This window comes from Hylobates moloch, unplaced genomic scaffold (assembly GCF_009828535.3).
Source record: "Hylobates moloch isolate HMO894 unplaced genomic scaffold, HMol_V3 SCAFFOLD_54, whole genome shotgun sequence".
In the NCBI taxonomy this organism is placed as follows: Eukaryota; Metazoa; Chordata; class Mammalia; order Primates; family Hylobatidae; genus Hylobates; species Hylobates moloch.
In genome coordinates, this window is record NW_026652329.1 from 39822 (window position 1) to 53413 (window position 13592).

The 13592-nt window shown below is 45.2% G+C and overlaps 1 protein-coding gene across 1 annotated transcript in view; it reads left to right on the top strand.

Annotated features, from left to right (window-relative positions):
* Positions 1-8354: 8354 nt before the first annotated feature.
* Positions 8355-13592, top strand: part of LOC116463700 (N-acetylaspartylglutamate synthase A) — a 43625-nt gene continuing 38387 nt past the window's right edge. The window contains exon 1 of the mRNA XM_032146912.2: positions 8355-8660. Coding sequence (XP_032002803.1) covers positions 8498-8660 — 163 coding nt within the window. The 5' untranslated portion in view covers positions 8355-8497. The remainder of the gene's footprint in view (positions 8661-13592) is intronic.

The window sequence follows — 13592 nt, forward strand, 5'->3', positions numbered from 1 at the left end:
CCATTACTGGTTTGCCACATTTATCAGGCCCTTCTTGGCCACATTTCTGTGTGGTCAGTTTTTCCCTTGAATTCTATTGTGTGTGATGCTATTGGTTGATTGATTGAAATGGAGTTTTGCTCTTGTTGCCCAGGCTGAAGTGCAGTGGCACAATCTCAGCTCACTGCAACCTCCACCTCCCAGGTTCAAGCGATTCTCCTGCCTCGGCTTCCCGAGTAGCTAGGATTACAGGCACACACCACCACGCTCAGCTAATTTTTTGTATTTTCAGTAGAGATGGGTTTTCATCATGTTGGCCAGGCTGGTCTTGAACTCCTGACCTCAGGTGATCCACCAGCCTCGGCCTCTCAAAGTGTAGGGATTACAGGCGTGAGCCACTGCACCTGGCCACGTGATGCTTTTTTTTTTCACTCTTTAATTATACCACTTTTCCATTTATCCTAGTGCATTTTATGTAAGTTTTTAAATTTTTAATTTTTGTGGGTACATAGTAGGTGTACATATTTGTGGGGTACATGATATGTTTTGATACACGCATGCAATGTGAAATAATCACATCATGGAGAATGGGGTATCCATCCCCTCAGGCATTTATCCTTTGTGTCAGAAACAATCCAATTACTTTAGTGCATTTTAACCTGCTATTGACGACTGTTTCTCTAATTTATTGAGGTAGCTTGAATTTTGATCTTCTATACACTTGGCAGATCCATCTTCTTGGGGATATATGTAATGTTTATAAAGACACTCCTTCTACTGTCCAGTCCCATATCTCAATACCCTTCCATGCCAATATATAGTGAAGGTTGAAAGAAAGATAAGAAATAAAGCCCCAAATACCCAGGTTACGAAAGCCTGCTATATCTGTATTGGCCACAGTTTTGTAAACTGAACTTGCAATGATGTTTCTTAAATGACAACCACAATTGCTACCAACAGAAACTGAGTGCCTACCACATGTAGAAACAGTATGCATGATGCATTGCCCCTGATCTTGAGAGGTTTAGTCTAGATGGGGAGGTAATTAGACAATGCACATATTCTGTTTGGTAGGAGAATTTTCCACTCATCTTCCCAATGGAGTAAGAGAGAACAAAATGTGGGAACAGAGGAATTATCTCCTCTTCCCTGTCCTCTTACGGCTATGTTCACAAGGAAGAAGGAGATATTAACCTGATTGGTCAAAGCCCAGGCAAAAGGAAAAGATTTTTTATTTTATTTTTTATTTTTATTTTTTGAGATGGAGTCTTGCTCTGTCACCAGGCTGGAGTCCAGTGGCGCAATCTTGGCTCACTGCAACCTCCACCTCCTGGCTTCAAGCAATTCTCCTGCCTCAGCCTCCAGAGTAACTGGGACTACAGATTTGCACCACCAGGTGCAGTTAATTTTTTGTATTTTTAGTAGAGATGGGGTTTCACCATGTTGGCCAGGATTGTCTCCATCTCTTGACCTCGTGATCTGCCTGCCTCAGCCTCTCAAAGTGTTGGGATTACAGGTGTGAGCCACTGCACCTGGCCGTTTTTTTTTTTTTTGAGATGGAGTCTCATTCTGTTGCCCAGGCTGAAGTGCAGTGGCATGATCTTGGCTCACTGCAATGTCCGCCTCCTGGGTTCAAGCGATTCTCCCACCTCAGCCTCCCGAGTAGCTGGGATTACAGGTGCCCACCACCACAGCTGGCTAACTTCTGTATTTTTAGTAGAGACGGGGTTTCTCCATGTTGGCCAGGCTGGTCTCAAACTCCTGACCTCGTGATCTGCCCACCTCAGCCTCTTAAAGTGCTGGGATTACAGGCATGAGCCACTGCGCCCAGCCTAAATGTATTTTTTTATGTGCTCACACAACACTTTAAACCCCAAATGTGTGGGTCTCTTCTACAACAAGCTATTCTTCAATTCTTTTCATACACCAACTGGGTGTCCTACAATTCAATTCAATTCAATTCTGACACTATCTACTGGTGCTAGCATCAGATGCTACAAGTTAAGAGCTTGGTCCCATAAGACTGCCCTCACTTCAAATGCCAGTCACAAGTCTGGGCCTCCTGTGCTTCTGACTAACTAGTTATAAATTGGGGCTTCCTACGACCCCCCTCCTTGGGTTCAATAGTTTGCTACAACGGCCAGGTGTGGTGGCTTAGACCTGTAATCCTAGTGCCTTGGGAGGCTGAGGAAGAAGGACTGCTTGAGGCCAGAGTTTGAGGACAGCCAGGACAATATGGCAAGACCTCATCTATACAAAAAAATTATTTTAAAAAATTAGCTGGGCGTGGTGGCACATGCCTATAGTCCCAGCTACTTGGGAGGCTGAGGCAGGAGGATCACTTGAGCCCAGGAGGCTGAGGCTGCAGTGAGCTGTGATTGTGCCACTGCATCCCAACCTTGGTAACAGAGCTAGACCCTGTCTACAATATAAATTTTTAAAAAATTTGCTAGAATGGCTCACAGAAGTCAGGGAAATACTTCACTTACGTTTTCTGGTTTATCATAAAGGCTACCATTTAGGAAGAGCCTTGGAAGAGATGCATAGGCAAAGTGTGGGGTGAGGAACGTGGAACTTCCATGTCCTCTCCAGATGCACCACCGCCCAGCAACTGGATGTAGTCACCAATCCAGAAGCTCTTGGAACCCTGTCCTTTAGGGTTTTTGTTTTTTTGGAGACGGAGTCTCGCTCTGTCACCCAGGCTGGAGTGCGGTGGCGTGATCTCGGCTCACCGCAACCTCTGCCTCCCGGGTTTAAGCAATTCTCCTGCCTCAGCCTCCCGAGTAGCTGGGACTACAGACGTACAGACGCATGCTGCCATGCCCAACTAATTTTTTGTATTTTAGTAGAAACAGGTTTCACCACATTGCCCAGGCTGGTCTCAAACTCCTGAGCTCAGACAACCCACCTGCCTCAGCCTCCCGAAGTGCTAGGATTACAGGCATGAGCCACGGTGCCTGGCCTGTCCTTTAGGGTTTTTCTGGAGGCTTCATTAAGTAGGAATGATTGATTACATCATTGGCCATTGGTGACCAACTTAACCTTCAACCCCTTTCCTCTCTCTAGAGGCTGGGGTGGGTGAGTGGGTGGGGTTGAAAGTTCCAACTCTGTAATCACATGGTTGGTTCCTCTGGTAACCAGCTCCTCATCTTTGGGAGATTTCCAGAAGTCACCTTACTAACATAAACTCAGGCGTGGTTGAAGGGGGCCTGTTAGGAATAACACAACTTTATCATTGTGGAGCTGTCTCAGGAGCCAGTGACTAAACCCAGTATCTCAGGAAAAGATGCTCCTACAGCTCCTATCACTTAGGAAATTACAAAGATTTTAGGAGATGTAGTCAGGAGCTGGGGACAGAGACCAAAATATATATCCCTTATTATATCACAATATCAAACCAGGATATTAATTAGTCCACACTAGTGGTTGGGGCCACTTTGTGCTAAAGGATCATTCCCCATTTCCTTCTTTTCTTTTTTTTTTTTTTGAGACAGAGTCTCCCTCTGTTGCCCAGGCTGGAGCGCAATGGTGTGATCTTGGCTCACTGCAACCTCCGCCTCCTGGGTTCAAGCAATTCTCCTACCTCAGTCTCCCGAGTAGCTGGAACTATACAGGCGCCCACCACCACGCCCGGCTATTTTTTTTAATTTTTAGTAGAGATGGGGGTTTCGCCATGTTGGCCAGGCTGGTCTCGAACTCCTAACCTCAGGTGATCCATCCGCCTCAGCCTCCCAAAGTGCTGGGATTACCGGCATGAGCCACTGTGCCCAGCCCTCATTTCCTTCTGAGTAGGCCCAGACCAGTCTTCATTTAGCACACACTTGTATGAGTAAAGCTTTGCAGACCTGATCATCTTCCCCTCCCTTTCTGTAGGCATGCCTAAGCATATTGGTCCCAACATTTACAGTGTAGGGAGGGTGGGGCAGGAAATTAGGAAGCATCGCTTCAGCCTTAAACCTAAGCCATGCAATTCGTCTCCATCTTTTTGCAGAGCTCTGCTTTAGAGGTTGTTGGGTGCTAGCTCAGCTATGAATAAAATGATCCTCTGGTTTCTACTCCAATTTTTCTTGGATACAGTTCCCTTGGGAACCCTAAGGAGAGGAGGGATGATTAGCAGAGCAGGATTTGGCTATTTCTGGTCTTCAATTGTAGCAGACTGTATAGTTGGTCACAATTGTTCAAATTTTTGCTGCCTTTCCCAGGGAAGGATTATAGTTCCCTTACTTCATTGACCTCAGGTGTGGCCAGGTGAACTTGGTCTGGCCAAGAAAATGTGACCTGACCATGTGTAAGTGCCAGGCACAAGTATTAAGAGCCAGCATGTGGTTCATCATAATCACTTTCCTTCTTCCATGAGAGACCAACATCTTCCAGATAAAGACTGCTCTGGGCTCGGTGCAGTGGCTCACGCCTGTAATCCTAACACTTTGGGAGGCAGAGGCAGGCAGATCACTGGAGGCCAGGAGTTCAAGATCAGCTGGGGCAACACAGTGAGACCCCTATCTCTACAAAAAAAGAAAAACATTAGCTGGGTATGCTGGTGTGCATCTGTAGTCCTACCCTCTCAGGAGGCTGAGGTGGGAGGATTGCTTGAGCCCAGGAGTTTGAGGCTGCAGTGAGCTCTGATTATACCATTGCACTTCAGCATGGGCAACAGAGCAAGATCCTGTCTCTGAAGAAAAAAAAATAGTAAAGACTGCTCTATCAGCCTGGGTCCTGGCACAAAAACAACCTAGAGGATAGCTACACTGTCCTACCATGTATGAGTATATTTTCAGAAATAAGGCTTCACTGTTGTAAGCCCTCTTGGGATCACCTGTCACCACAGCCTAACCTAGCTTATCTTGACTGATACATTTACCATATTGTCATCTACATGAAGCACCATTGTTTATCCTCCCAACATCTATTCTCCCTTTTTTTTTTTTTTTTTGTTTTGAGATGGTGTCTTGCTCTGTGGCCCAGGCTGGAGTGCAGTGGTACAATCTCGGCTCACTGCAACCTCCACCTCCTGGGTTCAAGTGATTCTTGTGCCTCAGCCTCCCGAGTAGCTGGGATCATAGGCATGTGCCACCATGCCCGGCTAGTTTTTTTGCATTTTTAGTAGAGACAGGGTTTCTCCATGTTGACCAGGCTGGTCTCCAACTCCTGACCTAAAGTGATCCGCCCACCTCGACCTCCCAAAGTGCTGGGATTACAGGCGTGAGCCACTGCACCCGGCCATCTATTCTCCTTTCAATCCTCCTAAAATACCTCCAATTTTTCCCCAGTTCATCCATCTCTACATGGCCATGTGCTTGGAGGAAGGGAGTCTAATTCCCAGCCCCAAGGAATGAACCATAATGAAATTAAGCCATTCATGATAGTTTCCTTTTCTTTGCTGGTAACTGGCTTAGACGTGGGCATATGGGACTGGAAAGTCGGCTTGAGGGCTTCTGAGAAAAGTCTTCCTTGCTGATGAAAAAAAGAGACACACAGGAAGAAATAGTCTCTCTGCTTCTGCTGGACATTGTGCGTATGTGTACGTCACCTGGAATTGTGGCAGCCATTTTGTAGCTATGAGGGGCACTAGCCCAAGTCTGTCAGAGTGAAAATATGGAAAGAGTCTGGGTCACTGATGATGAGGCGGGCAGATCACTTGAGGTCAGGAGTTAGAGATCAGCCTGGCCAACATGGCAAAACCCTGCCTGTACTAAAAATAAAAAAATTAGCCAGGTGTGATGGCACATTCCTATAACCCCAGATACTCGGGAGGCTGAGGCAAAAGAGTCAATTGAACTTGGGAGGCAGAGGTTGCAGTGAGCCAAGATCATGCCACTGCACTCCAGTCTGAAAGACAGAGTGAAGCTCTGTCTCAAAAAAAAAAAAAAAAAAGAGAATCCTAACCTACGTACCTCCAGGTTTCTTGTTATATGAGATAATTCATTTTCCTTTTTGTTTAAGACAGTTGAGCCTGGAGTGGAGGGGAAAATAATGAGTTTAGTCTACGGACATTGAGGTGATGGCAGAACAGTATCCTTTTAAATCCTAAAGCTCAGGGAACATCAAGGTTAAATTTGAATTTGGGAGTCACCTATGGAGAAATATTCCATAAAGTAATACATCTTAGAAAGCAGACCTGTACCTGGAAAAGCTGCCTCTGTGCTTGAGGAATTCTGGTGACATAAGAGAATATTGCACCTCCATGTGTAGTCATTTCCTAACTGGATATGCTACTGTCCCAGGTCTTTGTGTCCCATCTGGAGAAGGGGAGATCACAGAGGTGGTAGTGAGCTCCTGGTGAGGGAGTTCAGAGAAAGTGATTACAACATCTGGATCCCATCCTCGGATTCTGCTCTTCTCAAGCCTGGCGTTTATGGACCTCGATAGCCATTTACAGTTAACTTAAACATTCTAGTCTAGTGTGGATGGCTTTGAAAATGGGTTATAAGTAACTTTCAAATTCACTGATTCATATATCTTTTAGTAAATTATCGTCCCAGAAAATCAAGGTTCTGATTATCTTATAGACCTCCTACGGGTGATACTATAGAAGCCTTAAAGGAAGCATCACATTCTATGGGTGATACTATAGAAGCCAGGGTCAAAAAATATATAACATGAAATATCAAGGAAAAGGCCAATGTAGAACATAGAGGTTCTAGTGCCCAAGCTTAGGAAGTGTTAAACAAAAATTATGGGAGGCAATTGTTTTGGACTGAGCTTTTGCACTAGGCCACAACAGACCAGACCAAATCAAATCAAGTCCCTCCTGCTAAATGCCATATAATCAAACTTGAGATACATCCCACAAACAGACCAGGTTTTCCTGAAAACAGGAGATTTCAGTTTACCTGTGTCAGAATAAGGAAGTCCCCTCTGCTTTAACCCTTACCAAAAAAGTAACCCAAAGTAGCCTGATGTTAAGCAATCAGCTCTTCTTCCATTGCTCTATTTCCTTGTTCCCCTCTTTTAAAACCCACTCTTCTGCCATTGCGCAGTGAAAGCTCTCATTCTATTCTGTGGAATGGAGGCTACCCCAATTCATGAATCTCAAAGGCCAATTCAATCTATAACTAAATTGGTTTTAATTTTGTCTTTTGCCATAAGATAGTTTTGAAAGTTACTAATTCATAGGGCACTATTGTTACTTTAAGAACATACATTCATAGAAGCGGGGAGGAGATATTTTGCAACATCAAAATATTTACTTAAGATTGCTTGAAAAATAATTTTTGAAATTCCATTATACAGAACTTTCCTACAGGCTCATCTTAGTGAGTTCATGCACACACCTGCACAATATTTACAGAGAAGCCTGTGTCTTCCCTGAGACAACTTACCCCATTTCTAAGTTGCCATTGCTGGGTCTACCTTGAAACTACTCTTGCTTCCCTAAGCCAAAAAAGAAAAAAAAAAAAAAAGACATATTTTAATGAACTGGAAGAGCAAATGCAGTCTCCAAAGATGGCTAACTTCAATCCTGCAGTTATTTAGAAAGGAAAATCTGGCTTCAAACACTATTGTCTGCAGGCAGGGTTTGCAATTGGCCAGGACCAAGGACAGTGTTTAAAGATGACTCAGTTGTATGGCCTGGGGAGAGCGGGAGTGGTGAAGGGAGACCAGCCAGAAGTCCTTCTAACTGCAAAGGATGCTAGGTCAATTTTTTATGACCTCGAGGCTGTGAAGGCTCAGACCTGCTGCAACCTAGGAGGGGGTGTCCAGTGTAAGAAAATCTGAGACCCCAGGAAATGCACTTTCAAATTATCTGAATAGGAGGTGGGTAAGACTCAACTTCCCCCTCTCCTACATCCTCCTCCACCCCCGTGGGCCTTCGGGCTAGGATTTCGGCAGAGAAATCCCTCTCCTTCCAATGCTTTAGGGTCCAACTGGGGACCTAGCCGTGTGACCTTCGCCATGCCCCCGGAATCTCCTTTGGGACGTCCCCGAAGCCCTCCCTGTCCGGGGCTCAGCAAGCGTCCGCCCGTGTCCCAGCCCCCGAGGGCTCGGGATCGCCTTGGAGACGCATCCGCTGCCCACTGCGCATCGCTGGCCAGTCAGCTCGGAAACCCTCCGAGCCGCACCGGGCCGCCGCCCCGGCCCCTCCCGCTCTGGCTGTCCCACCCCAGCCCGCAGCGCCACGCCCACCGGGGGGTCCGGGGCCTGCCGGGGCTGCCGTCCTCCGCCTCGCCTGCGCCCGCCGGCGGCGCGCTCCCCGGAACCCCGGAAGCCCGGGTCCTATCCTCCGCCGCCGCAGGCCCCCGACCCGCCGTCCTTCCCCGGCACCGCCCGCCAGGGCCGCCTCTGCAGCCGCCAGCGCCCGCCGCCGCGCGCTGATTGGCTGGCGGGGCCGGCGGCGGCGCTGAGTGGCCGGGCGGATTCGCTGGGTCAGGGCTGCAGAGGCGCCTGGCGCACCCGCGGGAGCGGAGCCGCGGCGCGCTCGCCCCGGACGCCGGCCGCCCCTCCGCTCGCCCTGCTGAGCGAGCGGCCCGGGGCGCCGAGGGGTCCGCGCCGCGCGGGGCTCACCGCCCTGGCCGCCATGTGCTCCCAGCTCTGGTTCCTGACGGACCGGCGCATCCGCGAGGACTACCCGCAGGTGCAGATCCTGCGCGCCCTCCGGCAGCGCTGCTCCGAGCAGGACGTGCGCTTCCGGGCGGTGCTCATGGACCAGATCGCCGTCACCATCGTCGGCGGCCACCTCGGTGAGCGAGGCGGGCCCCGGGAGGGCAGGGAGGCGCGCCGGGGTCCACGACAGTCGGCCGGGTGGGCACGCTCGCCGGGCCTCCCGCAGCAGAGTCTCCTTCGGGCCCGCACACCAGCCGCACTCCCGCTGCGAGACCTCTTGGGGTTGGAGAAAGCCGCTAACCTTCATAGCTTCTTTAACCACCACCACCTGTCCCGAGGCCAAGATTCGAGAACGCGATTTAATTTACTTAGGGGATTTCATTTTGTGAGAAACCCAAGTTCACCTGAAGCCGCCCGGGTGTCCGAGGAAAATCAGGCTGTTAAACCCCAAATTTGCAAATCCTGCTCGCATCAATACCTTGACAGTTTAGACTCTGAGGTTTCTAGAAATCCACACCAGATTTACAAAATTACTATTAAGATGACTGTTTTAAAAAAGTTTTTTAGGAGTGTGTGAGCATCAGTAATGTGCACCACATAGAATATTATTTCCAAACTAGAAAGCCACATATGGGGGAAATCTGAGAAAGATTGGAGTGACTTCTCGAGTGTAAAGTGGGAGTGTAGACCTTTGATGGGTTTAACTCATCCTTCTCCCTAGCAGCGTTGAATTCTGATTCCAGAAGAGCCGGGATTTCAGGTTCAGACAGTTCTGGCCTCACTGATCACTCCACTGCTGTGTTCAGGAGACTTTTGTGGGTAAGACATGGTTGCCATCTGTGGCTTTGACCTCAAAAGGTTAATTATTTTTTCGTATATCCTTAATACAGGCCTCTCTGATTTAGGAATCCCTGACGCAGAAAACTCCCTCTGGCTTGCTGTTTGAGTGTCTCTGGGGCTCCACTGGAGGCATCCAACCATTTCAGGGAGTCCAGGACTCAAAAGGATTTGTGCCCAGTTCAGGGTGCATCTTGGGATACTGTTTGCATTATTTCAACAATTATTAATGGTTAAATAAGCCCTTAATTTGTTACTTTGCTTTGGCAGGGGAAGGAATTTCAAATTCGGAAAGACTACTTACAAGTGAGATTTTGAATATGACCTGTTTCTGAGTGGAATATATCTGTTATAGATTTTTCATCCCTAAGTTTATCGAAGTCCCTCATACTTAATATCAGACTGTATATCCTGCTGGAGAAATATACCACAAACATTAGGTACCTTACATTTAATCTACAACGATGTCTATCAGATGCAACCGGTACCCTCTCTCTATCCTTGATTAATTAAAACTGTCACAGTTAATGTAGAACTAGATTTCTGAACAGGGAATCTGCAGATGTGGATTCCTATTACAGCTTTACAGTTAACAAGTATCTTGGCTTTGCTTTGGGCAAGCCACTTTTGTCTTTGAATCTCAGGATTCTTATTTATAGAAACTGGGGGTTAAGATTCCTCTCATTTTATGTGTTTCAGTATCATATTTAAATTGTATAATCTGTTGTATTTCACCGACCTAGATTAAGTAGTTAACATGTACATCTTTCTACCCAGAATGAACTTTTTGCTTCTTTATTTTACAATTTGTAAAGATGTCTCTTTTTTGAGATACAATAGCCAAATTCCACATCACATTTAGGTTGTAGAACCGTCACAAATTCTGTAAGAGCAAGAAAATGCTCTGTATCTAAAACCTCATTTTAAAGCATCAGTCCTAGAAAAAGATAAAATTAAATGCTAGTGCCACAGGAAACACTCAAACCCTTTTGTTTAGTGTCTTAAATATTAATAGAATTCATGTTTGAAAATACCTTAATCTATTCACAAACCAGGAGTTCGTTTTTTTTGTTTTTTGTTTTGTTTTGTTTTGTTTTTGAGACAGAGTGTTGGGTCTTGTTGCCCAGTCTGGAATGTAATGGCACCATCTTGGCTCATGTAGCCTCCACCTCCCGGCTTCAAGCAATTCTCCTGTCTCAGCCTTCTGAGTAGCTGGGATTACAGGCATGTGCCACCACGCCTGGCTAATTTTTTTTTTTTTTTTTTTTTTTTTTAGTAGAGACAGAGTTTCACCATGTTGGTCAGGCTGGTCTCAAACCCCTGACCTGAGGTGATCCACCTGCCTCGACCTCCTGAAGTGCTGGGATTACAGGCGTGAGCCACTGTGCCCGGCCCATTCTTTTTAACTACAGGAAAATCTACACAGCTCTTTGCCTGGTCAGTGGAGAAATTGAAGACAGGTATTTTTTGATGCAGTTTTAATTTCTGTTAATTCTGAGGTAGCCCACACAAATCACAAAACATAGAACAAAACGATTAGATCACCAATTCTGCTGTCCAAAGCTGTCCAAAGATTTGTTATGGAAGCAGATTAAAGCACAAGTGAGTCCCATGAGAATGACCTTGTTGGCTTTGTTCAGTGCTATAATAGTGGCTAGAATAGTGCCTTGCACATAGTAGGCTCTCAATACATATTTTTTTTAATGAATCAGGATATGATCTCTGGTTCCCAGTTTCTTCTGTAGTCAAACTATAGAAAACCCTTGGTAATTTGCTGAGCCAGAGTATTTCTCGAAAAAAAAAAAAATTCCAGAATTCAACTTGCTTTGAAATACAGACATATGTAGTTATGATGATACTGATATTATTTACCATTTGAGAACTATAGAATGTAAGAGCTGGGAAGGATTTTCGGATCATCCATTCTAATTCCTTCATTTTACAAAGAAGAACCTGAGTCTCTAAAAGGTGAAGTGACTTCCTCAATGCCATCCAGCTAGTTAACAGCAAACCTAAAGTTAAAAAACCTGGTCTTCTAATTTCTAGCCCAGTGATATAGAATAAGCTTCCTTTAGGATGTCTGTAGCCTATAGTACCTTTCTCGGTAGATGTGGAATTGAACTGAATTGAGTTATGTTGAGGCTAGATAGTGACTTTGCACCGTAATTTTATAATTTAGGAAATTCAGGTATCACCTTTACAAAGCCTTTGTGCCTTCACTCCTTTCCATTGCTTCTTTATGTTAGTGTAGGAATATGATGATGGAGTTGATTGCGGCAGGTATGGGCAGTGCCTCAGCCAATTGCTTAAATTCATTCCTGAGCTTTTCTCCCTGGAGGCTAGTGGGAGCCCAAATCCAGGGCTTAGAGTTTCAGGTTATATCTGGAAATAAGATTCAGACAAGAGATTACAAGTTTTCATGATTATTATTTTTAATCTAGTACTCTGAGTGGGGAGACAGTGGGGAGAGGAAAATGATCTTTCGGTGACTGAAGAAATCCTGTAGAAAACAGCCTCCTTTCACTTTTTGCTGGGTGTAGCATTATATGAAAATCATACCCATCTCCGTTTCCTTTTTAGAAACTGCAAGTTCTTCATTCATTTCACAAATACGTACTAAATATTCTCAACCCTAGGGATAAAGTGATGAATGTGACACCAGAATGCACGTAATAATAATGGACATAGACATATATATGTATATCTATATCTGTATATATATATAGTGTTTATTCTGTGCCGGGCATAGGTTTAGCTTCTTTTTACCTATTAGCTCTTCTAAATGCGAATAAGGATATATGGGAATATAGCACTGGCTGAGAGTTAGGACCAATACTCAGTAATTCTGGTCTAAACACTTTGTCTCCTCTCTTCCACTTTATCCCTTGCATCAGTCTACACTGATTTCACCATGCCTCTCTGTGACTCCATACCTTGCACTAAAATTCCCTCTGCCTCAGATGCCCACTGTTCCCTCCCACATGCTTCACCTTTTTTCATCCTTCAAATCCAGCACAAGTCACTTATCTCTAAAAAGGCCTGCTTGAGCTCCTTTCTCTGTCCCCAAGTAGTCCCTCTCTTCCGTCTGCTGCCAAATAGCTTTGTCCATACCTTTTAAAATAGCACTCATCATATTTTGCTATAATTTGTCTATTTATACAGTTTATATCCCCCCTCCCTCTGAAGAACCAGGATTCCTCAAATGTGTGCTTCAAAACTGGTACATAGTAGGCCTTCAGTTAATGTTTGTTGGGATGACTGAATGAAATGTCTTAAAAACTAATTTGAAGTATGTGAGACTTTTACTGCAATGAGCTAAGGAGCTTCTGTGTGGGGGAGATCATGAGGAGATGTGTAAATGAGGACAGATTCACTAGGAAGAATTAAGTTCTTTGCCCACCCACAGGTCTGTATGATTAATTGGCTCAAGAAACAAGTATAGTCACAAACTCAGGGACAGATACCCACCAAGACATATAAAATGAGTCTGACCTGGAAATGAGGTTGTGTTACTGTTTGTCTCTTAGGAGCAGGATGATTCAGCATTCCTTCCCTTACATTTAGAGCTAAAACGTTGGTAGCTAAATGGCAAATTCTAGGTCAGATTCTTTAAATCAAAGTGTTCTTGGATCCTTTTACTTGGTTCTTTGTAGTAATCAGGTGAGTCAGATTTAAAAGGGTTGGGAAGGTGTGGATTCTGACTACATTTGTATAAGGAAATGGTCTTACCTCAGACCACTAAAAGGCAACAGAAGGCTCACAGAGAAAGGATGGACTCCCATCACTGTGCAAGAAGACACTGGCAGGAAAGAGTACCATGCTAACTTTTGTGCAGAAAACTTGATCTTTAACTTCAGTTCCTGCTAAAGTCTTGTGCCTGACATCTTATAATCCAAATGATACCACTGTACAACACTCGTGGAAAGAAAGGTCAGGGAATGACTACAAGCACCTACCATATATTCCAAATAGACGTGAGTGCTGCATGGATCTACTTTACCCCTTGGGTCCACATTTATATCTGTAGGCTGATCACAAGGGCTGAGAGTGGGATGGATGTTTAGTTTACGTTTCTAACAGGAGTTTTTATGGATACCCCATGAACTATGTTAGGAAGAGTTTTAGAACCAGTAGATGAGATCCTTCATGGATCTCAAAGCCCTACTCCTAGATTTCCTTTCCTTTCTTTCTTTCTTTTTTTTTTTTTTTTTTTTTTTTTTTTTTTTTTTTTT